Genomic DNA, 26,318 nt, shown 5'->3' with positions numbered 1-26,318 from the left:
ATCCCACAGTGTAAGGAAATATGTAATGCTGTGGTTGTTTGAAAAAGCACTCTCAGGGCTCCCGGACCTGGTGAATAAACTCAGCTGTTCTATTCTGGGTTACTCTTTGTTTTCTTCTCGGAAGAGCCTAATTCCGGTCTCTGTCTTGGGCATCCTGCCATGGACACTTTGCTCCTCCCACCACACCCTCTCCCCAGATCGCCTACTCTAATTTCACCCAAAGGCTTCTGTGAAGAGAAGGAAACATGTGGCATGATGAGGACAGGATGGGTATGTTGTGGTGCTACTGGTCTGCAGGCTTGAGTATGACACCAGCTACACTTTGGGAATTTGGGGACACGAGCACTCTATAGTACAGTGATCACAACCACACTCACACTAGCCTGTAGGCACTGAAAACCCCTATTTTCAGTCGGCGAAGACAACCCCAGGCATCGTCTAGGACTCTGCTCATCTTATCCTGATCTAATTTGAGGTACCCAGTCTCTGACCTGGCCATCAGAAATAAAAGTTCCTATTGTCTGACCTTTACCAGGGAGAGACTTTTCTAACACAGAGCATCCACCAGGGAAACAAGAACTATCAGACTATCCCCAACAAGGGAACATGAGGACACTTCATTTCTTTTCTTTTCAGTGGAATCTCCTGCAGTCAAGAACATCCTTAAAGAGCTAATAATGTGTGTAGATATGAATAAGTAAATAAGAAAAAATAATGTAAAAGGGGCCATAATAAGGAGAAGGAAAAATGGAAAGAATATCTTCATTAAGTGGGGGAAATACTAAAATGATAATCTTCCACTACATAATGTATTGGACAAAGTGATGTCTATAAGTTGTGATTGGTAGAGAAAGGCTGTGAGAAACAATATCTGCTCAAGTTACTAAGGTAAGCGTTTGGCCATGCACACATACAGGCGTGAACACATAAATCTCTGCCCTTAAAATACACAGGCTAGCTATTTAAAAGAACTTAATACTGATACATTTAGCATTCTTCTAAAAGCATATTTCCTTGAGAGCCTATGGGGTTTTTGAATACGATAGGAAAGTATAATAATATAAAGAGACTTTCTTATTTCCTTTTTACATTAATTCCCTGATCAGATGCTTACTAGCAGAACAGGTAAACCAAGTAGGTATATCAGTGACTCAAAGCTTCTAAGTGACAGCTCATAAAGGAATACCAGCATTCTTGCATTGCAAAGAAAAAGAATAATCCAGAAGCAGTGCCCCTGCCCTACCTCCACTGTGCCCCACCACTGCCACTGCTGAAAAAAAGGAAGGAAAACAGAGACAAAAGGGTGTTTGACCACACTTTACGATTGCTGAGCGGAAAAGGGAAAAAAAAAAAAAAGAACAATTTTGGTGTCAGATTATTTCCAAGTGACCACTTGCAGCTGCTAGAGCTGCCATCAGCCTGAGCTGGAGGAAAGGACATGCCAGTGGTGCATCTTACCTGAGCAGAGAAGTGCAGACAGATGTAGGTGAGACACAGGAGCAGCCCCAGCCCCTGAATTACAGAGGACACCAGCAATAGCTTGTTCCTCAAGAATCTCCGTCCTGGTGCGTTTCCAACGTGCTCATCCAGGGGTTGGACCCCTTCCATCTTCACAATCTGGATGCAGGGAAGATGAAAACTGGGACAGAAGGGAACCTGAGGGAGGACTGACCTCTTCCCCGCAAAGAAGGAGATGAAGCTAAAACAAGGTGTATCAATCAGAAAACACACAAAGGTCCCAGGACCAGAGACAAGAGGCGATTGAAAGAGCAGAGCGGACTCTCAGTTTTAATGCTGCAGCTTTTGCAGGCAGGCGGGGGAACTTCTCTGTGACTAATCTGAATTTCCCCTTTACTTTCTTTCTTTTTTTTTCTCTGGGCTAACAGGGAGTTGTTTTTGTGGCATTCCAGTTCTGATTTGAGTGACTGTGAAATGACAGTCATAAAAGTGTGCTATTTTCTTAATTTCTCATTGCACCAGTAACCAAATTGTGGGTCACTTGATAAAGATAAAAATCATCATCCGTTGATGTAGGAGCTCATCTATCCCTTCTCCGAGGTGTCTTAAATCATAGAAGAGATTTAAGGAAAATGCTAGCCTTAAGTTCTTGTCTGCACTTTATTGGGTAACTAAGCACTGAATGCATTCAACAGATTCAGGGAAAAAAAGCACACGAAGACCATTTTTCAAGTGAAAAAAAAAAGAAAAGTTTAAAATAGGATGGTGAATCATGTAGAATAAAGGAGTAAGATCCTCTAGTTTTAGTCCATTGCATTATAATAAACTAGCATATACTGAGCATCTACTATGTGTCAGGCACTGTTCTAGACAGCCCTAAAATCTTTTTCTCATTTAATCTTTGAGGCAAATTTAGTAAAGACTTACATGATTAATTTTAAGCATAGCAGGAAAGAAGCAGAAGAGTATCCTGACTTTTTCCCTTCCCTCCACTATACATTTTCTCCATACATAAGTTTGCATGAATGAACAAATGAATAGCTTCAAATAAGCTTTGAAGGTTGTTCCTTTCTTTGAGGTCAGGGTAGACACAGAACTTGAAAAGTAAGAGTACTCTACCAATAGACACTACTTACCCTTCGCCACTGAAATAAATGATCAAATGAAATAAATGATAAAATTATTGATAATGTCAAATTCATATTAATAAATATTTACTGAGTACATAGTGAGCTCAGTACTATATTGGACAGTATAGGTACACTGGGAGGGGCTGTTTAAGACAGAACAACTCTTCTGTGGGCAAGTATGTCTCTCTGAGCTCCCTATCAGCCACTCAACAGATATTTAAAGAAGGAAAGGAGAGAGAAATAATATCAACAAAATAAATGAGCTGTTGTATACAACTTAATTTTATAGAAAATTGATATGAGGCATATTCAAGAGGGAAACAGCTTGTGGGAAATGGAAAGTACATTTATTAATACAGTAATACAGTTTAAATCAATTAATATATGAATTGATACCCTCATTATAATCATTATGCTATGCATTTGCAGAACATATTGGTCTTCAGAAGTTCAAGTTTTTGTCTGAAATATAAGGTGACTGAGACACTACACCATACACACCAAGCCAAAACTAGAAATCAAGTTCCATCTAAACTTAATTCTAAATAGGTATTCCTATGAGAAAAGTATGTGTAACATACAGGGTATGGATTAAAAAAAATTGAAAGGCAGAGTCAAGATGGCAGCGTGGGAAGACGGGGAGTTACCGTCTCCCCACAACTAGTGTGCCTGCTGGCCGCTGGTGGGGAACTCTGATGCCCAAGGAGATGGAAGGAACCCTAAAGTGAACCGGTAGGATCCAGAGGGACTGAGGTGGGGAGGAGAAGTGGAGGCCAGACAGGATCTATGCCCCTGAGGTCAGGGAGATCAGGACACACAGGCGGGAGGGGCCCTCTGGGAGGAGCCGGAGAAGAGCAGAGGGTGACTGCCCCACCCACTCAGGCTGGGGAGGCTGCTGAGCTCCCAGGCCCGTCCCCTGCCCTCCAAAGCCCCTCCAGGCTGCATGGGTCCTCGTGGGCATAGCAGAGAGGCTGGGGAGGTCAGGAGAGGCAGGCAGGAGGGACCCTCCCAGACTGGAGGAGCAAGAGAGGAGAGAAGGGCATTTTCCCTGCCCACTGGAGCCCTGGAAACCTGCTGGGCTTCCAGGGGAGGTCCTGTGCCCTCTGAGACCAGGTGTGGGGGGCACGCCTGGGCCCCTTCTGTTACTTGAGCCTAGGTCCCACCCCCTCACAGCCCACAGGGACTTTTCAATCCCTGTGGGTCCTGAGCATTGGCCCCACAGAAAACCCAAACCTTGCCCATGCTTAGGCCCCGCCCCCTACAGCCAAGGCCTTGCCCCCCCACCCCCACCCCCGGTCTTTTTTTTTTTTTCTTTTTTTTCTTTTCCCTCCTCCTCTTTTTTACTATTGTGGTACTGCTGTACCTTCTGGTTGTTGTTTCATCTATATTTTTATTTTTATATTCTTTCTAACATATATGTTTCCTAGTCTAATTTTATTTTTTACTTTGTTAATGTTCTCTTTATTTTTTTTTTTTGGTGCCACCCCACGTGGCTTGCAGGATCTTGGTTCACAAGCTGGGGGTCAGGTCAAAACTCCTGTGGTGGGAGCTCTGAGTCTGAAGCACTGGACAAACAGAGAACCTCAGACCCCAGGGAATATTCATTGGAGTGAGGTCTCACGGAGTCCCTCATATCAGCACCAAGACCCAGTTTTACCCAGTAGCCTACAAACTCCAGTGGTGGAAGCCTCAGGCCAAATAACCAGTAAGACAGGAACACAATCACACTCACTAAAAAAAAAAAAAAAAAAAAAAAAAAAAAAAAAGAGGCTGCAAAAAATTATGTCACAGATGAAGGAGCAAGGTAAAAACCTACAAGACCAAATAAATGAAGAGGAAATAGGCAATCTACCTGAAAAAGAATTCAAAGTAATGATAGCAAAGATGATCCAGAATCTTGGAAATAGAATGGAGGCACAGATTGAGAAAATACAAGAAACGTTTAACAAAGAGCTAGAAGAAGTAAAGAACAAACAAACAGAGATGAATAACACAATAAGTGAAGTGAGAAATACACTAGAAGGAATCAATAACAGAATAATTGAGGCAGAAAAACAAATAAGTAAGCTGGAAGACGAAATGGTGGAAATAACTGCTGAGGAGCAGAATAAAGAAAAAAGAATGAAAAGAATTGAAGACAAACTCAGAGACCTCTGGGACAACACTAAACATACCAACATTCGAATTATAGGGGTTCCAGAAGAAGAAGACAAAAAGAAAGGGTCTGAGAAAATATTTGAAGAGATTATAGGCAAAAACTTTCCTAACATGGGAAAGGAAATAGTCACCCAAGTCCAGGAAGCACAGAGAGTCCCATACAGGATAAACCCTTGGAAAAACACACCAAGACACATATTAATCAAACTAACAAAAATTAAATTCAAAGAAAAAATATTAAAAGTAGAAAGGGAAAAAAAAAAAAAACATACAAAGGAATCCCCATAACATTATCAGCTGATTATTCGCAGAAACTCTGCAGGCCAGAAGGAAGTGGCAGGATATACTTAAAGTGATGAAAGAGAAAAACCTACAACCAAGATTACTCTACCCAGCAAGGATCTCATTCAGATTCAATGGAGAAGTCAAAAGCTTTTCAGACAAGCAAAAGCTAAGAGAATTCAGCACCACCAAACCAGCTTTACAACAAGAAACTTCTCCAGGTGGAAACACATGAGAAGAAAAACACCCAAAAAACAAGCCCAAAACAATTAAGAAAATGGTAATAGGAACATACATATCGATAATCACCCTGAATGTAAAATGGACTAAAGGCCCCAACCAAAAGACACAGACTGGCTGAATGGATACAAAAACAAGACCCATATATGCACTGTCTACAAGAGACCCACTTCAGACCTAGGGACGCATACAGACTGAAAGTGAAGGGATGGAAAAAGGTATCCGAGGCAAATGGAAATCGAAAGAAAGCTGGAGTAGCAATATTAATATCAGGTAAAATAGACTTTAAAATAAAGACTGTTATAAGAGATAAGGGGGGGACACTACATAATGATCAAAGGATCAATCCAAGAAGAAGATATAACAATTATAAATGTTTATGCACCCAACTTAGGAGCACCTCAATACATAAGGCAACTGCTAACAACCATGAAGGGAGAAATTGACAGTAACACAATAATAGTAGGGGACTTTAACACCCCACTAACACCAATGGACAGATCATCCAAACAGAAAATAAATAAGGAAACATAAGCTTTAAATGACACAATAGCCCAGATAGATTTAACTGATATTTATAGAACATTCCACCCCATAGTGGCAGGATACACTTTCTTCTCAAGTGCACACGGAACATTCTCCAGGATAGATCACATTTTGGATCACAAATCAAGCCTCAGAAAATTTTAAAAAATTGAAATCTTACCAAGCATCTTTTCTGACCACAATGCTATGAGATTATAAATCAATTACAGGAAAAAAAAAAAAAAAGCTGTAAAAACACAAATACATGGAGGCTAAACAGTGCACTACTAAATAACCAAGAGATCACTAAAGAAATCAAAGAAGAAACTAAAAAATACATAGAAACAACTGACAATGAAAACACAACTACCCAAACCTATGGGATGCACCAAAAGCAGTTCTAAGAGGGAAGTTTGTAGCAATTCAATCTCACCTCAAGAAACAAGAAAAATCTCAGAAAGAAAACTAACCCTATGCTGAAAACAACTAGAGAAAGAAGAACAAAGAAAACCCAAAGTCAGTGGAAGGAAAGAAATCATAAAGATGAGAGCAGAAATAAATGAAATAGAAATGAAGAAAACAATAGCAAAGATCAATAAAACTAAAAGCTGGTTCTTTGAGAAGATAATCAAAATTGATAAACCTTTAGCCAGAATCAAGAAAAAAAGGGAGAGGACACAAATCATAAAATTAGAAATGAAAAAGGTAAAATCACAACTAACACTGCAGAAATACAAAGGATTATAAGAGACTATTACAAACAACTATATGCCAATAAAATGGACAACCATGAAGAAATGGAAAAATTCCTGGAAAGGTACAATTTTTCAAGACTGAACAAGGAAGATTTAGAAAATATAATCAGACCTATCACAAGTAATGAAACTGAAACCATAATTAAAAATCTTCCGACAAACTAATGTTCAGGACCAGATGGCTTCACAGGCGAATTCTATCAAACATTTAGAGAAGAGCTAACACCCATCCTTCTCAAACTCTTCCAAAAAATTGCAGACGGAGAAACACTCCCAAATTCATTCTATGAAGCCACCATCACTCTGATACCAAAACCAGAAAAAGACATCACGAAAAAAGAAAATTATAGACCAATATCACTGATGAACATAGAGGCAAAAATCCTGAACAATATACAAGCAAACAGAATCCAACAGCACATTAAAAGGATCATACACCATGATCAAGTGGGATTTATCCCAGGGATGCAAGGGTTCTTCAATATACACAAATCAATCAATGTGATACACCATATAAACAAATTAAGGAATAAAAACCATATGATCATCTCAATAGATACAGAAAAAGCTTTTGACAAAATTTAACACCCATTTATGATAAAAAAAAAAACTCTCCAGAAAGTGGGCATAGTGGGAACCTACCTCAACATAATAAAGCCCATATATGACAAACCCACAGCAAACAATATTCTCAATGGTGAAAAACTGAAAGCATTTCCTCTAAGATCAGGAACAAGACAAGGATGTCCACTCTTCACCACTATTATTCAACATAGCTTTGGAAGTCCTAGCCATGGCAATCAGAGAAGAAAAAGAAATAAAAGGAACACAAACTGGAAAAGAAGAAGTAAAACTGTCACTGTTTGCTGATGACATGATTCTATACGTTGAAAATCCTAAAGATGCCATCAGAAAACTACTAGAACTAATCAATGAGTTTGGTAAGGTTGCAGTTTACAAAATTAATGCACAGAAATCTCTGACATTCCTATACACCAACAATGAAAAATCAGGAAGAGAAATTAAGGAAACAATCCCAGTTACCACTGCAACAAAAAGAATAAAATACCTAAGAATAAACCTGCCCAAGGAGGCAAAAGACTTGTACTCAGAAAACTATAAACCACTGATGAAGGCAATCAAGGATGACATAAACAGATGGAGAAATATACCATGTTCTTGGATTGGAAAAATCAATATTGTGAAAATGACTATACTACCCAAATCAATCTACAGATTCAATGCATTCCCTATCAAACTACCAATGGCATTCTTCAAAGAATTAGAACAAAAAATTTTATAATTTGTATGGAAATGCAAAAGACCCCAAATAGCCAAAGCAATCTTGAGAAAGAAAAACAGAGTTGGAAGAATCTGGCTCCCTGGCTTCAAACTATACCACAAAGCTACAGTAATCAAGACAGTATGGTACTGGCACAAAAACAGAAATATAGGTCAATGGTACAGGATAGAAAGTCCAGAGATAAACCCATGCACATATGGGCACCTAATTTATGACAAAGGAGGCAAGAACATACAATGGAGAAAAGACAGCCTCTTCAATAAGTGGTGCTGGGAAAACTAGACAGCTACATGCAAGAGAATGAAATTAGAACACTACCTAACACCATACACAAAAATAAACTCCAAATGGATTAAAGTCTTAAATGTAAGACCAGACACTATAAAACTCTTAGAGGAAACATAGGAAAAACACTCTGACATAAACCACAGCAAGATCTTTTTTGACCCACCTCCTTGAGTAATGGAAATAAAAACAAAAATAAACAAATGGGACTTAATTAAACTTAAAAGCTCTTGCACAGCAAAGGAAACCATAAACAAGATGAAAAGACAACCCTCAGAATGGGAGAAAATATCTGCAAATGAAACAACAAAGGATTAATCTCCAAAATATACAAACAGCTCATGGAACTCAATATCAAAAAAACAAACAATCCAGTTGAAAAATGAGCAGAAGACCTAAATAAACATTTCTCTAAGGAAGACATATAGATGGCCAAGAGGCACATGAAAAGATGCTCAATGTCACTAATTATTAGAGAAACGCAAATCAAAACTACAATGAGGTATCACCTCACACTGGTCAGAATGGCCATTATCAAAAAATCTAGAAACGATAAATTCTGGAAAGGGCGTGGTGAAAAGGCAACCCTCTTGCACTGTTGGTGGAAATGTAAATTGTTACAGCCACTATGGAGAACAGTATGGAGGTTCCTTTAAAGACTATAAATAGAACTACTATATGACCCAGCAATCCCACTACTGGGCATATACCCTGAAAAAAACCATAATTCAGAAAGAGTCAGGTATCATAATGTTCATTGCAGCTCTATTTACAACAGTCAGGACATGGAAGCAACCTAAATGTCCATAGACAGATGAATGGATAAAGAAAATGTGGTACATATATACAATGGAATATTACTCAGCCATAAAAAGAAATGATATTGAGTTATTTGTAGTGAGGAGGATGGACCTAGAATCTGTCTGTCATACAGAATGAAGTAAGTCAGAAAGAGAAAAACAAATACCAGATGCTAACGCATATATATGGAATCTAAAAAAAAAAAAATGGTAGTGATGAACATAATTGCAGGGCAGGAATAAAGAGGTAGACATAGAGAATGGACTTGAGAACTTGGGGTGGGAGGGGGAAGCTGGGGCGAATTGAGAGTAGCATCGACATATATACACTACTGAATGTAAAATAGTTGGCTGGTGGGAAGCAGCAGCATAGCACAGGGAGATCAGCTCGGTGCTTTGCGATGACCTAGAGGGGTGGGATAGGGAGGGTGGGAGGGAGACGCAAGAGGGAGGGGATATGGAGATAGATGTATGCATATAGCCGATTCGCTTTGTTGTGCAACAGAAACTGACATAGTATTGTGAAGCAATTATACTCCAATAAAGATCTATTTTTAAAAAATTGAAAGAAAAATCAAGTGTGTAGAACTTAATTCTTGAGTAATAGTTAATAGTTATAAATAAACATTAAAATCGGTAACTACTCATTTGTTTCCAAACACTGACTAAAAGAGCCACAGCGAAAAAAAAAAAAAAAGCCTAAAATACTATTGGAAACAGTAGAGACCAGCTGAAAAAGAAAGAGTAAAAACTATTAATGCTGAAAATCAAAGAAAATATTTTTAAATAAAAAATAAAAACATTTATAGAGTGCATCCTTGTGCCCTGAGCAGCATCTTTTCTCAGTGTTAATAGCCTGTCTTCTATAAAGAAAAACTGACAATTACTGATATAAATTACTGTCTTTATAGACAATGAGAACTATGCAACAGAATGAATTCCCATTTTGGTGATGCCCCAGGAAAGTTATACTAGCTATACCAACACTTGGGCCTGCACATCTGAGGCACGTCTGTCATCTCCCCTGCCTCCATCTCCTACTGCCGTATTTTGCCTACTTGTAATTTTTTATTGACATTTAAATGATGTTTTACATTTGTTTCTTTTTAAATTGAATATATTCTCACAGCTTCTTCCCATTCTTTGTGGGAAGAGGGGGAATATACATGGAAAAATAAATATTAATTGGGCTGGAAGTTCTGGGCAAGACCTTTTGATAAGACTATGAAAGCATTTCAAGGTTCATCATTGGGCTGGTCTAGCATTTGGAACAAATGAAACTAACATCAGAGATATCAGTGTTGACATTTCAATCTTGGGCAGATGGACAGAGTCCTCCATCTCCAAATTTGACATGTTTTTAAAGAGGTCAAGTATGTCATGTGAATCTATGTGCAATTTTTTTTAAAGCATCTCACAAAGATTAAATACACAGATACACCAGAGCAAATCAGCCTTGGAATGGAAGCCTCAGACTTCATTCCAAGCTATTATCTTCCCATAGATCTTTAATCTCCAAATAAATAGCCACTTCAAGCCTACAGAAAAGTATGGGGGGAGGGGAGGTTTAAAAAAAAAAAGTCTTTGACAACTGACAGAATACCTCATGTTCAGGAAGCAGCAAAACTTTTCTTTGGTTGGGGGGTTGGTATTTGGTTTTTTTTGTTCTTTTGTTTTGGGGGAGGTTGTTTGCTTTGATTTGGAGGGTTTGGGTGGTAAAATCTGCACTTTTCATTTGTTTCTAAGTCATTAGTCCATTCAACAAGCATGAGCCAGGTGCCTACATGCTGGTGCTGGGGGAAAAGAAATGAACTAAAAGGAGGTCACAGACAGGTAGGGAGGACAATCACAGCCAGGAAAGTTCTGGGTCTGAGGTGGCTATGCAGGAGGAAAGGGTGCACAGGAGTGGGTTAAGGACTTTGAACTATATCCTGAAGGCACTGGGGAAATATGGAAAGCACAGTGTGATATTATTACATTTTAGAAAAAACTCAGAGTGAAATAGAAATGGCAGGGTGGGATCAAGGAGATCAGCTGGGAGATTTTGCAGGGTGCTCTGTGCCAGTTGAGGAGATGAGTAAGTCTAAAACCCCACCTCTGCACTCAGATCTCCAAGCTCCCCATCCTAGAGCAGGAGTTTTCATTCTACGAGAAGGGGAGCTTTTATCTTCTTACAAAGGTGTGCTCTGCTTCCGAAGTCCTGAACAAAGGGCTGCATCCACCCATATAAATGTACGTTTTTCTAATTCATAAACTCAGAGAGGGCTCCTTGTTCTAATTCATACAAAGACAGCTGTATGAGCTGGGTGGTCCTCAATCTTGTTATTATTTAAGTGAGAAATAATAAGGTCCAGATCTAAAACAAAGAGGATAAAGAGAGGAGAAGATATTCACAGTGGATATTCATTCACCAAACATTTTGAGGGCCTAATCTGTGCCACTCTCCAAGTGTACAAAGGGAGTCATAACTTAGCTCTGACCTAGGACAGGTGACAGAGTAAGATGGGAGGTGATAGAAACAAACGCATTTCAAATATCAAACACCTGATTTGCCATTTGCCTTCACAACCTGCTCTTGATCTTAATGTTCCCATTCTAGGTAATGTATTCGGCACTCCAGAATCTCAAAACCCCGGAATCAGCTTTGATTCTTCCTTGCCTCAATCAGTCAGACTTATAGGACTATCCACTATCCCTGCAATACAGCTCATACTTTGCCATTTCGACCACTTCTGCTCCAAGTCCTTACTACTTTCTCCCTTGAACCTCTGAATTAAACTTACAGCTGTTCTCCCTACTTCCATGCTCTTTGATGTCTAATCCATTCTGCTTTGGCAGGACCTTTAAACCCAGTGATGACCAAGTTCTTATCAAGGAGTATCCATCTCATAGAGGATAAAGTTGAAATTCTTTAGCACGACACTCATCACACTGTAATGGAACCCCAAGTTTCCTCTCCAAGTTTATCTCCATTTTCTGATTATTTCTGATGATCATTTTGCCTCAAATATCCTTATCCTCCATCTCTGATGATCAAAATCCTACACCCTACACACTTTCCATGAAGGGCTACCTGTCTTGTGAGGTAGTGAGCTCGCGGTGCTCCAGAAGAGGTTAAACAATTCTGGCATTGAGTAGGGGATTTGTAGGATCAGTAGTTTGCAAAGCCTAGTTGATCATCAGAATCACTAAGGAGAGATTCTGAAAGGTTCAGATTCATCCCTAACTATAGAAACTCTGATTTGATAAGTTTGGAATATTGCCTATGAATCTGTATCTCTAAAAGCTTCCATAAGAGCCAAAATTGGGAATCTCCCCAAATGACTACTTAAATTCTGTTTCACTGTTACATTTCTATAACACAAAGCCTTGCCTGGGCCTCCCAGAAGGATGCGGTTGTTTCTGCCCCTGTGTAGATAGCATTTTTCATACTCTGTCTTATCTTACAACTATTGAAATCTGTTTCCATCACTTCCATGACACTGCATGATCTTGAGGTCAAGAGTCCTGTACTGCACTCACTCACAGGGCCAGAATAGTCTTTCTATAAAGATTTGCCAAATTAAATTGAATTTGCTTGCAGTGGATTTGAGTTATGCTATTTTCAGGACCAAAAAGGAATGAGAGTCTAAACAAAACTGAAAATGGCACTATTAAATACATAAGTCTCCTGATAGCTGGACTTTGATCTTAGTGTGAAAGATTAGCAAACCTGAAATGTATACTTTTCATTGAAACCGGATGCACACCATTAGTACAAATGCAAATGTGAACTCGCATAATAATATTCTGTTGGGTTTCAGACTCATTAGTCCCTCATATGTCAACTCCTCTTCTTCCGATGCTGATTTGCCCTTTCATTCTTCATGTTTGCTCCTTTTCTTTATCTTGAATTGACCACTGGAAGTCATTTTAGGGCATGATGATAGATTCTAAAACTTAGTGGCACAAAACTGCTACAGAATCTTTTTCTCTCTATGGAAATACGCCCATGAACTACTACACCATTATGGAAAGCAAATAAATAGACAGTTTTTTGGCTCACAAAATTACATTCTAAATAGTGCATTTAAAATATGTATGCAATGCCAAGAATATATAAAAATTTATAAGTAGATCTTTCAACTAATAATATATGCAAGTTTTCTAAAAAACTCAACTTTACTGAAATATAATTACAGATAATAAACTGTATCTACTTCAAGTTAACAATTAGATGAGTTTTGACAGCTGTATACACTCATGAAACCACCATCACATACAGAACATTTGCTCATTCCCAAAAGACAATTTTCTTTAAATAGTAATCATTCCAAAAGCAAACCTAAAGTGAGTACATAAGAGATTCCCTCCTCTTTCCAAAATACATTTAATTGGGTATAAATTGTGTAAACCAGTGATTCTCAACTGGGGTGATTTTACCCCCCATGAGTCATTTGGCAATATCTGGAGATAGTTTTGGTTGTCTGGATTTGGGGTGGGTGCTACTGATACCTAGTGGTTAGAGGCCAGGGATGCTGCTAAACATCCTACAATGCACAGGACGGCCCCCACTACAACAAAGGACTATTGACCTAAAATGTCAGTAGTGCTGAGGTTGAGAAACCCTGGTATAGATGTCCATGTCCATAACTGACCTCGAATGAGGCAATACAATATTCACTTTCTAAGTCTTCACATTTGCTTATTGTCCTGCCTGAAATGCCTTTCCAATGCCCACCAACAAACCTATGAAGAGGGTACTATTTTTCTCCCCATTTTATAATTGAAAGAAACTGAGGCTTAGAGAGGTGAACTAACTTGGCCAAGGTCATACAATTAGTGTGTGGCAGGGCTGGGATCTGAATCCAGGTCCTTTTACTCTGGAGCCTGTTCTTAAATCCTATGCGATACAATTGATTTTTCTAAATAAAAATACAAGCTCTATGTCTGGCCTGGGCACTTAGTAAACAGTCAATATCTAAGCAAATACTAACATGCCGAATGTACACAGTCACTAATTCAATAAGAGAAAGTAACTTCTTTCTGTCAATTAGATATTATTTTTTTTCCAAATTATTGGTGAATGGGAATATATCTTATGCTCTTGGGTGTCTTATTTGTACCAAGCACGAAAGCCTCTCTTCATTCAACCTTCCTGGGAACACTGTGCATGGTTATTAGTAACCACATCTTTAACATGAGGAACCAGATTCTCAGAGTAAATTAACCACAATAGTGCTGGGATTTAAACCAACATCATCTGGGTTTGTCTGTTTATTTAACTGTACCAAACCCTCAGTAGCTGTTATTATAAACCGAATGTTTGCATCCCTCTTAAATTCCTATGTTGAAGCGCTAACCCCCAGATATGATGGTATTTTGAGATAGGGCCTTTGGGAGGTAACAGGTCATGAGGGCAGGGCCCTGATCAGATGGGTGAGTGCTCCTATGAGAGGCACCGGTTTGCTCTTTCTCTCTACCTGCCAAGTGAGGACACAGTGAGAAGGCAGCCATCTGCAATCCAGGAAGAGAACTCTCACCAGAACCTGACCGTGCTGGTTCCTTGATCAAGGCCTTCCAGCCTCCAAACTGTGAAAAAATGAATTTCTGTTGTTTAAGCACCCAGTCTATGGTATTCTGTTATGGCAACCTGAGCAGGCCAAGACAGCTGGAAATTATAAGACTGTACCAAAAGAACACTGTTTCTTAAATTCTCTCGTTTCAATCCTCAGATATATCCACGCTGAGATAAGGAGCTTTTACCCTGTTATCTTCAACGTCCTTCTAAGGAACTTTTTTCTGAATGTCTTCCTATACTGTAGCTAGAATAAAATAATCTATACAACACACCAAGCAATGTATCTAGATAGAGTAGGCTCTACATAGACATTACTGTGTTGTGGTTTTTAAACCTGTAAGTGCTTTTCAGTGTTTATTCTTTCACTGGCATATGTTATATTAACCACCCCTTAAAGCTTTTGGCAGGTTCGATCAGCAGTCTCTCTCTTTGTGAAAGTAGTATTCTCTATGTCCCTATACCCAATACCACTGTATATGGTTTGTTCACTCATTTCTGCCACCCTAAGCTGTACTGAGAAGTCCTTTCTGCAAAAATCACACATACACAAAAAACCCTACAGCTTTATTCAAATTGGCTTAGGGAATTCCTCTAGGCTTCTCCTTCCTACTTTCTGCTGTGTTCCTTGGTGCTTTCTGCAGTTCCTACCATTTTCCTTCCTATATTAGCTCAAACTTTCCAACATATCTTGGTTAAACGTGGAATCTAGATCTCAACTTCCTGTTTCATCACTGACCCTGAAGTCCCAAAGGTTGCCCTGCTAGGCATTGCTCAAGCTCCAGGCCCCCCCACCCCTCTGCTCTAATGTGGGGTTCTTCACCACACTGGTGACCTTCCCTCTACCCTAGGCTCAGCATGGGGAAGATGGATTAGGCTCTTCTTTTATCAAAGATCACAGCCTGCCCTGTCTCAGAGTTCTGCATGTATGTGCCTGTCTCCCCACATGGAAGAGAGTCCAAGCCCCATTCATTCTCATATGTCCCAGCTCCCCTAGCACCAGTCCATGGCTGTGCTCAAGACAGGAAATGAATTAGACGGAATTGAGGCTACAGCTGTATTCTAGTTCTTCAGAGCTTTTATTCTTCTTTTCTTCTACCCTTCTAGCTCCATGATTCCCCACCCTTCTTTGATCCCACTTTTCTTTTATTCTTGACACTTTGGGCAAAAGTCAGAAGATCTTTATGCAAATCAAAGCTTTGCTACTTGCCCCCGGACAAGGTATTTAACCTCCCAGCCTTCATTCATTCATCTACTATAGAGGAGAAAGAGAAAGAGAGGGAGACAGAAAAAGTATCTGATATATGTTAGCATTCAATAATTGTTATTTGTCACTATTAGCATCATTATTGTAGCTTGAAAATGGCCATGGTGAGAGTATTTACACCACTGAAATTAGTAAACACTACAAATTGGGACTTTCTTTTAGACAGCTGCTTTACCAGCACACCACTAGGCTAGTACTGCATATTGAAATGATAATATTTTTGATCTATTAGGTTAAATAAATCATTATTAAAATTAACTTCACCTGTTACTTTCTTGATATGGCTAGCAAGGAATTTTAGATTACATTGTGATATTCTTTTTGGCTGGCGCTGGGCAAGATAGACCCTAAGCTACATGGTAGCATCACCCCATCAACACCCCACAGTATGGTCTCCAGGTATTTCTGGGCATCCCAGGGAGAGTTCAGGTGCTGCAAACAATGGTTTGAGTTGATATTTGCCACCTTAATCAGCAGTTCTCTCTTTGAACCATTGTTCTTCCTGAGTCTTCAAGACCCTTGCACGGTCTAATCACCTTGACATTCCAGACAGATCTCTCCACATCCTTGTTAGATTTGCTGTGGGTTAGGTCCCTTCCACAGCTATTAGAAATGTCTACTCAGAGCACCCAAGAACCCAATATCTCTATTTCAAGGGTCCTTATCCACTTCATCGCAGTTCCAGGTGGCAACAAGGTAAGAGCCAACTCAATGCCCACCAATGAAAAAATCCCAAGGCTCCTTATACCCAGAAGTCTCTTCTTCTTTTACACTCTCTCTCCAGTTACTTAGACCTCATCTTCTATTCCTGGCCCAGGGAGAGAAGGAGAAAATTCTACGAGGGACAAAATTACCCTAATATACAAAAAACTACCTTTGATGTTTCCTAGCAGCCCCCACCTCTAACTTTGACATTATATTAAAGTTTCTTCATAATGTGTTAAATATGAGATTCTGTTATTGCAAGGTTAGTAAAAAAAGAAATCATGTTTTTCATGGGTCTTTTAGTTACTGCTTAGATAAATAAAAGAGAGAAAGGTTTATTACTTCTTTTTTAACTTGTTAATTAACACTGATATAAACAGTAAGACTCAGTAGTCTAGGTATGATGTGAAGTGGCTTGACTGCTAGGGTCATGGTAGTAGAGATGGTGACAAATGACCAGATGTGGGTTATACTTTGGAGGTAGAACAATAAGGTTTACTGGATTAGATGTGACAGGTGAAGGAAATCAAGGAATCAAAGGTGACTTCTGGGCGATTTGGCTGAGTAGCTGTGTAGTGGTGTCATTAACTGAGCGTTAGAGGAAGACAGAGGAGGAGCAGATAGGGGAGGCAGTCTGCAAGTCAAGAGCTCTGCTTTAGGGGCTTCCCTGGTGGCGCAGTGGTTGAGAGTCCACCTGCCGACTCAGTGGACACGGGTTCGTGCCCCGTTCCTGGAGGATCCCACATGCCGTGGAGCGGCTGGGCTCGTGAACCATGGCCGCTGAGCCTGTGCGTCCGGAGCCTGTGCTCCGCAACGGGAGAGGCCAAAGAGCTTTGCTTTGGACAGCTCCTCATTTAAACACCACAGAGGTGTTGAAAATGACTCCAAGAGTAATTTATTTTCCCCATTTTACAGATGAGGAAACTAAATCACAGAGAGATTATGTAACTTGGCCAAGATCATTTGACTAACTCACTCCATGTGATGTTTTCCTTTACACAGCAGTATAGAGGTTAAGGTTGCTGAATTCTAATCCCAGGACCACCATCTACTAGTTGTGTGACCCTTTGACAAGGCATTTAATTTCTCTGAGCTGTGATTCTGTCCTTTTGAAAATGGAAAGTTTCCTGCTCAGGGTCTGTGCGAGGGTTAAGTGAGATGAGTTAGGCAACGTATATGACATAGCATATAATAAATGCTGGGTAAATGTTAGCTAATATTATAGTTGGTCACTTTCAAAGCTAGGAATATTGTTGTTGCCTTATGATCTTAGGTTTACTCCAACTAAAAGGACCCATCTAGGAGGTATATTTTCTCCATCCAATTGTCCTTTAGCTTTGGCACTAGTTGAAGACTAGTTATTAAGACTAGCTACGACTCATGAAGACTACGTACCAGAATGACAACTTGGTCGTCTGTGATGGATATAGTCTGACATCTAAAAATTAGGTGGGGCGGGTAGGAAAGGGGGTGGAGATGTACTAAGTGAAACCTGAAATAAAGCCTGACTAAGTAAAGGAAACGTCAGAGACAAAAGACAAGATACAAAAACTCCACTGAAAGAGTCTGAAATGACCAAAGAGAAAAAGTCCCAACCTTAATCAGGGAAAGTTAGTTTCATCAGTGAAAAAAAATAACCACACACACGATACAATCAGGCAGTAGAGATCTTGATACTGGAAAACCGAAGGTGCGGAGTATTCAAGAGCATTTCCCCCATGCTCACCTCACAGGAAGAACTGGTCCAAAATTAGCAAGATTGAGAAGTTTTAGTTAAATGCCTGGAAAATTCCTTCTCTGAAGAGCAGCCTCCTCCACCATCCCAACAGACATCCTAACTTCAGAATGCCTTTGGTGATACCACCCCTTCTCCATCAATGGTCAAAATAAACAGCAGTGAAAAATCACTGACAACTGAGGGCAGGGGTAGGGTAGGGGAACAACCCACTGAACAGTCACCAAAATGGTGCCCTTTCTATAACTTTGAAAAGTAGAATGAGGACGTGATCATTAATTTTAGTATGAAAAGCTATCAGAGGAAGCAGGGCAAAAGCAAGACCACAGAGAGACAAGTGAAAATGGCTAACGTGTCATGCCTTTTCTTTTTCAGAAGTATAGGGGCCATCCCACCCCGGGCAGGCTTCCTCCAGGTTGGATCCTGGCTGCTCGTCTGGTGTGGGGTCTTGGGTGCCTGCAGTCTGGGGAGTCGGTCTAGTAGAACTGTTAAGAGCAAGAGCTCTGGAGACAGGCTGCCCAAGTCTGAATCCCAGCTTACCTCAAGCGTTTCAGTCATAATGGAAGAATTATTGGAGTAACTGGCCCAATCACTTAACCTTTCAAAGACTTTGTTTTTGTCATTATTAAATGAGGGAAAGAGTACAGTAACTGTATCTAGTATCTAACTCTGTAGGGTTGCTGTGAGATGTCAGTGAGGCAATGCACGTAAAGTACCTAGCACGCAGCTTTTAATAAGCATTTACATTATTATGTCATTATCTGTAGTTTCATTCTGATTAGACCAGGATTTCTCAGTGGGAATGAGCCTTAAAAAAAATAAACAACTGCCAGGAATTTGTTCCTTTTCAGTTTACTTCTGTAGCTTGCCACTACTCTAGAAAAGAATATTTATTAAGTACTCACTAAGTACCTCCCAAAATTGCTAAAAAAAATAGCGGGGAACCATTACTTAAAGTCCCAAGAATAAAAAAAGAGAGGCAGGAAGATTAGACAAAGGTGGATTTCAGAAGTTCTCTGAAAGAGATGAATCAGTGAGGAGGGGTAAGAAAAGCCAACTTTTGCATACCTATGAAGGTTAGGATCATTTCTAATCTGTCATAAAGAGTTGTGACTTCCTCTTGTATGTTTTTATTTTTCTTTCTTTTCCCAAACATATCATAGAAACCCAGGCAACCATAAAAGGTGCGTTGACTGGAAGCAAATACGAAAGAGGAGGGTAGAAACTCTACTGTGTGTCTGTATCTTGTTTCAGTAAGAGCTCCAGGAGGAAAGAAACCCCAGGGGAAAGAATATGTGGTGGCTAAAAGCAGACAGCCAACCAGTTACTCCTGGGGACCCCCAGACAGTAAAGAAGACACAAATGAGGTGGTTGCCTCAGGGGGATGCCTGTCAACTCCACAGCAACTCTGGAGGGATATGCCCCAGCCCAAAGCCCCCAGGTGATTTCCTCCTCAGAAAGGGCAGCCTGGGATAATGGCTAGAATGCTGGACTGGTGGGCAGAAAGGTGAAGGTAGTACTAGGGTACTTTATTGCCAAACCAGGATTCTTTGTGAGTGAAAAGGAAGACTACTCAAAGTAATGCTGGTAAACAGCTCATACCAAGAACGCCAGGGCAAGCCAAGGCATGACCCTAGTCAATGTCCACTGTTCTACTCTTTGCACAAACACATAACTAGAAGACTAGAAGCTGCATGTTGGGGAACAAAGAAAAAAAGAGTGGATAAGGGATGAGCAAGGAAACAAACTTTTTTTTTCAGTTTTTTCCAAAGCAAACAACTTTTTATTGAAGTATAGTTGATTTACAATGTAGCGTTAGTTTCAGGCATACAGCAAAGTGATTTGGTTTTTTTTATATGTATATGTACATATACGCGTGTGTGTGTGTATTCTTTTTCAGATTCTGGAAACAGACATTTTTAAAAGGCACTGCTGGGTGTACCAGGCCCTTGTGGAGCAACTTTATATTCATGATCTCATGTAATCCCTTGCAGAGTGGGAACTATAGAGGAAGTGATGTTGCTGGAATGTGAACTCAAGACTGTCTGAAGTTAAAACACTTCATCCCTTTTTGCCCCATCCTACCACCCTGGTTCCAGCACTCATCACCTCACTGGCAGGCTGTAATGGCCATGGTAGCTACTCTTACTGAGTACTTTGAAAACTCTACTGGGTACTTTGTATACGGTGGTGCATTATAATCATCAAAAACCTGCAAGGCAATAAGGAAACGGAGGTTCAGAAAAGTTAAGGGCCACATGGGGGTAAGCAGTGAAGCTAAAACTCAAACTCAGGTCCGTCTGGCTGCAAAGCCAATGCTCTCACTCATGAAGCTGTAAAGAATGATGGGATTAAACTGAGAGTGAGGGGGGTAGTGGGCCTGCAGGGCTGTACGGCACAAGTAGACAGAGAGACAGGTTGGTCACAGAAGCAAACTTTCCCACCCAGTCCTCGGCTCCAGCCAGGCCTGTCCTCCCTGCCACCTAGACCCCCTGCGCACGTGGTCCTCGCCACCCCTTTGCAATTAATTGACCACACAGTTCTCCCATCTTATAACCATCTCCCCTTCCTCTCTGCCAATCTATAAATTAGCCTTTGTCATGGTGACACTTTATTTCCGTCACAGTGTTTTACTCATACAGCTCTGTTTCCTGCCCATCCTGGCTGTAATTTTTCTCTGCACAGAGACTCTAGGCAACTTTCAGAACTGTGGCTCTCAGTCCCTTTAATATCCCACAGTGACTAGAAGGCTACAGTCATGTGGTAAGAGGTGGTTAAACCCTCCTGCATTGGGGCTGAATGCTTGTAGCACTTTTCCTCCCCGACCCCAACATCAAAAGAGGAATTCCCCAGGAGAAACAGAAGCCACTCTTTCTCACACACACACACACACACACACACACACACACACACACACACACACACACACACACACACATCTAAGTCTCTTCTGACTTCTAAATATCACCAACTCTCAATTTTCATAGACTGTGCTGGAATGACAAATGCATTAAAAATGAAAAATATAAATAATCCCCAGAATTTCATTTGGTCATTAATTTCTTCCTCCTCGCTTTGAACCAATCTGTTAAACTGACTTCTCTAACACATGTGCATGCTTGACCTTGCTCTTGGGCCAGACTTTTTCAAAATGCACCAAAATTCACTAGACGATATGTTCCGTAAGAGGAGGGACTAAAGAGTTTCTCAGTGCCTGGCACATGTAGGTGCTTTACATGTTTTTTGAATGAATGAGGCCCAGATGGATGATGGCTGTCCCAGCAAATGCCAGGTTAGACAGAGCCCCAAGAATTTCTGTGTGCTATGTAAGCCCCTAGAACTTAGGTGCAGTCTGAGTAAAAAGAGGAACTACGAATTGAAATTAAGTTGTCATGCCTGGGCCAAAATTAGTGAAGGTTTTAAAAATAGAAAAATAGAAGTTAGGTTGTTTACAATTCTTGAACACAGAGATTGTGCATGAAGGCTCATACCAACTACAGATGTGGAGGAGGAATAAGAATTTTCTCATCATTTTACTGGAAAATAAAAGAACAAAGCAAAGACTATTAAGCACCTGGTAATCTAGTAAATCCTCAAAATAAGTTTACTTTACCTGACTTATAATATGTGAGTAATAATGATATGTATGGCCTTTCTTAAGTTAAAGAAATGAATCAGGTATTGATCTGGGTGGGGCATAATTCATCATATCTAATTGTAAGTACATGACCCCTTACATCATGTTTTTTTCAGAGCATGATCACAGAGTCAATTTTGCACAAATATTCATGGGGCAGATTACTAGTTGTCCCTCCTCTTATTCTTAGACCCTTGATCATACAGGTAGAGACTACATTTCCCAGCTTCACTAGCAGTTGTGATCATGTGATTTGATTCTCCCCAATGGAATGTGAGAGTAAGTGATAAATATAATATATATTCTATATCACTTGCTTAAAAGGAAATTGCCTGCCTTAGGCTTCCTCTCTCTGTTCTCCTTTGAACTGAAACACAGGATATACCACATGATTTAGGTTTGTCTATGCAAATGAGCATCACTCCCTAGAAGGCAGAGCAACAAGGTGAAAGGAGGAGACTGGATCCCTGATTGGCCTCATAGAGAGACATGACTTCTATCTTCTTTAAGTCACTGTATTTTGGAGTCCTTTTTCCCACATCTTATTTTTTTCCATATTTAATACAATTTGAGAGAGATTTATCTGTCTTCTCAAGGGCTCTCTTAATCCTTGTGTATCAAAATCATTCTTCTTTCAATCATCTAATCGTGTTATCATCTTTATTGATTTTCTCTTCTTCAATTGTCAACTGATCTGAATCTGCCACAGCCTCCTTTTTCAAAAGCTTTGTGATTCTCCAATGAGCTTTTACAGACTTCCTAGTATTTTGACTCTCTTGCAAGATTTGCACTTTTACTCATCACTCAGTTTACCCTGCATTCAAATGCTCACAACCATGGACTCAGAATAAGATGGGGAAGGATATTTATGTGTGGACTAATTTCACTATTAGCCAATTCACTGGTGAATATTTTATGGTGTAAAAACTTTTGCTTCTTCCTATGATCTAACTGCAGGGACTTGGATAATGCTACTTAAATGCCAAAGTATCATACCTGAGAAGAATTTCAAAAGGTATTTAAGAAAGGGGGAGCTTGCTGTATATATATTTTTCGTGGTTAATCTAGATTTTTTAACAGGCGAACTTAACAAACTCTAAATTTCATAAATAATTTTAGCCACCTCTTAAACACTGTATGTATCCTACAATGTTTCAACTCTAGTCAGCCATCACTCCTTGAATTTAAATTCTATGGCTATCTAGTATTTTGGTTCTATCCTGTTTTGATTTGTCTAACCAATTAGACATTATTATTACTGTTGCTTTATACAGTGTTTTTATTTAACCACATATTAATCACATATTTGCTCACCATTTCTTTTTGCAACTCAGACTTCTCATTCATGCTCAAACCCCAGAGAGGACTGGCTTGTGGCTATAAATTCTTAGGAGAGATTTTTTTTCCCTCCATTCAAACCATGGTCAAACCACACAAGTTTCCTTATTGTCCCATTCCACACGGCAGATTCATTTGGAGTTTAACCTTAAACTGAGCTTTGTGTATGGGTCTCTTATGAGATCCCCCAAGTTAGGCCAATCTTAGGCTTTATCTCTTGCCTTCTAAGTCCTGTGTATACATCAAAATAAAACCTCAAGGTCACCAAGGGTTGTCAGATAACCTCAAATGAAATCTGCCTTGATGTTCAATTGCCCTCCAGGTTCCCACTTTCACTTAGTTTTCAACCTCTGAGAATGTCTTCCTTCCTGTCTTGCTCAGAGATGTATTTTTAAAATATTCTTTATATTCCATTCATTTATTTCAGTTGTTTTCAACCGGAGGATAATTCAGGATACCTAACCCTCTTGCTGCTAGAGCTGGAAGTCTGCAATCCTCATTTTAAACAATTAACATTTTCCTAAATAAGGTCTCTGCCACGGTGTAATAGTAGTAATAATAATAACCAATATTCACTAAGCATTACTATAACCTGAACACTGTTAAATGTGTTTTATTTTATTAAGTCATCTAATCCTCACAATACCACTAGAAGATCAAACCCAGATAATCTGATGCCAGAGCCCATGCTATTAACTACTACACATTCTGTGTCTACAAGGCTTAGATGACAAAGGAGGTTTCAATTTCATACGTATAGGAAGAAAAATATGCAAATCTTTCCTAATTAATGCAGCCAGTGAAAACTTCACAGACTTGCCAGGAATTTTTTCTAGGACTAGGAATGAGTCATACAAAACTTCTTGATAGGCTCTGTGTTTGAGATGGAGTCACAGGTGTAACATAAAGCTAGGATTGTGATAAGCTTTCATCATATATGCCACATCTTTTATATGGAGTGACTGTGTAGGACCTGGCCTTGAGAAGGAAACTGAGGCTGTCTCTAAACTCAAGGAGAAAGGGGGTTTTGACCAATTATCAATGACTTCCATGGACCAGGATGCAGAAGTGCCATCTCTGGGCTATTCCTGACCTAAGATGTGGATGAGGACAAAATCCAGTCCTTGGGTCAATCTTCCTGCCACCTACCCTGGCTAACTGAGCCAATCTTCCCTAGACTCCCAAGTTATGCTTTCTCTCTGTTTCCTTTTTAGCAGCAAGTAAAAACCTTACCCAGATAGGTCTAAAGTCATTCTCTCTCCACAGTTCCTTTCTCTGGACTGTTTTACCTAACTCTATTAAATGCAGCTTTGCAGATAAACTGGCCCATGTCTTCAGAACTGAGAAGAAACCAGGAAGAAAAGAATAAAAAATGAGCACAGAAAATCCTGTTCTAAGTGTGTGTATATGTATCCGGGGCGGGGGGTGGGGGTGGGGTGGGGGAACAGACAACTGTCCTGAGTTTTCTGAGCTTTCTAAACCCACAAATACCAGAAGACATTTTCAGTGGCGATAAATGTAAGTTCCGGAGTCATTCTGCTGGAGTTTGAATCTCAGCGCTACAGAAAGCTATTTGACTTTGAGCAACTAATATCTCTAAGCCAGCTTCATCATCTATAAAATAGGGATAATAGTTATACATATATCATAGCAATTCTCAAACTTTTTAAATCTCAGGACCTCTTTATACTCTTAAAAATTATTGAAAATTCTCAGGAGCTTTTATTTATGTGTTGTACATCTATTGATATTTACCTCCACAAAAATTTAAACTGAAAATTTAAAAAATATTTATTTATTCATTTAAAAATTAACCCAATTACATGTTAACATAAACAAATTTTTATGAAAAAAACTCTATTTTCAAAAAAATTAGTGAGAAGAGCTTTACATTTTTATAATTTTTTAAATGTCTGGCTTAATGGAAAGTAAGCAGATTCACATATCTGCTGCACTCAATTTGTTGTGACATGCTGCTTCGGTTGATGTATATGAAGAAAATATAACCAACTACAAATGTGCAGTTAGAAAAGAGAGGAGTATCTTAATATTCTTTTCAGATAATTGTGGATATTGTCATTTGATTACATACCAAAATTTAAAAGTCATAGTTTACTAAAGGTTAGTTGCCATGTAGAATCAAAAATCATATCAATGAACATATTATACTGTTATATGAAGATCCACAGGAATATCTTACATTTTGAAAAGATCTTTTCCCATGCATAAATTTGCAGCATTATTTATTCATGGGTCATTTAAAAATATTGGTTCATTGAGTTACACAGATTTTTCAAACATGGGCCCACTGCCTTATGTTATGGCTAAATAAATAAATCACATTCATTAACATCACCACTAAGTTCATCATAAAAGTCTTCCAAGTATTAGAAAGCTGTCAATCTCAAGGTAGCAGATGCAAGTTTTCCCAAAGTTAACTTTCACTTGAATGCCTGATTTTATCATTGGCAAAAAATACTGTCAGTGGTTCTTCTTGAAACAACAGGCACACTTCTTTCACTTTTAAGAAAATGTCTGCCAAATACTCAGGCCTGAAAAATCAGAAAGACCAACTCTTTGTTAGTCTTTTTTTTTCAAGTAAAAATTGTGTTCCATGAAAAAAAAATAACAGCGAGTTTAGCTTCCAACTCAGTCACACAGGGTTTTCCCTTGAGACAAACATCATATTCAGTGTGCAACATAAGCACTTCATGCATGTCCCATTTCACCACCTAGAATAATAAAACGATTTACACTCAAAGAGCCAAAGTGTAATAAAATTAATTTTTGCTGCTTCATCAGGACATCTAAAGTAAAACTGGCTTTTTTTTTTTTTTACTGTGAGTGCCTGAAGAATATAATGACTATTACAGTGTAGCACCAGTAACTTAATTTATGCGAAAGTGACAGCAATTATCTGTCATCAGTTCAAATGTCAACACAGTGACAAAGACAAGAATGTCTTAGTATTGTCATGAAAATAGTTCTGACCTCACAGACCTCTTAAGGAACCCTGGGCTCACAGATCACACTTGAAAATTACTGCTGTAAGACCAGGTATCAATAGACTTTTTCTGTAAATGGCCAGATAGCAAATATTTTCAACCTTGCAGGCCACACAGTCTCTGCCACAACTACTCAACT

At 39.4% G+C, this 26,318-nt stretch overlaps 2 protein-coding genes across 3 annotated transcripts in view; both read right to left on the bottom strand.

The window, feature by feature from the left end:
• The window catches only part of TNFSF18 (TNF superfamily member 18), a 422,847-nt gene that overhangs the window by 146,258 nt on the left and 250,271 nt on the right, over nucleotides 1-26,318 (bottom strand). The window lies entirely within an intron of this gene.
• The window catches only part of TNFSF4 (TNF superfamily member 4), a 129,024-nt gene that overhangs the window by 17,480 nt on the left and 85,226 nt on the right, over nucleotides 1-26,318 (bottom strand). Inside the window, exon 1 of one of the 2 annotated variants that reach the window (XM_059072878.2) lies at nucleotides 1,459-1,614. The exons of the other annotated variant lie outside the window; for it this stretch is intronic. Within the exon in view, the coding sequence (XP_058928861.1) occupies nucleotides 1,459-1,608 (150 nt within the window). The 5' untranslated portion in view covers nucleotides 1,609-1,614. Of the gene's footprint in view, nucleotides 1-1,458; nucleotides 1,615-26,318 lie in introns of those variants that run through there. 2 annotated transcript variants of the gene reach the window in all.

Source organism: Kogia breviceps, chromosome 1 (genome assembly GCF_026419965.1).
Source record: "Kogia breviceps isolate mKogBre1 chromosome 1, mKogBre1 haplotype 1, whole genome shotgun sequence".
NCBI classification, from domain to species: domain Eukaryota; kingdom Metazoa; phylum Chordata; class Mammalia; order Artiodactyla; family Physeteridae; genus Kogia; species Kogia breviceps.
This window is presented reverse-complemented; position numbering and strand designations above follow the sequence as displayed.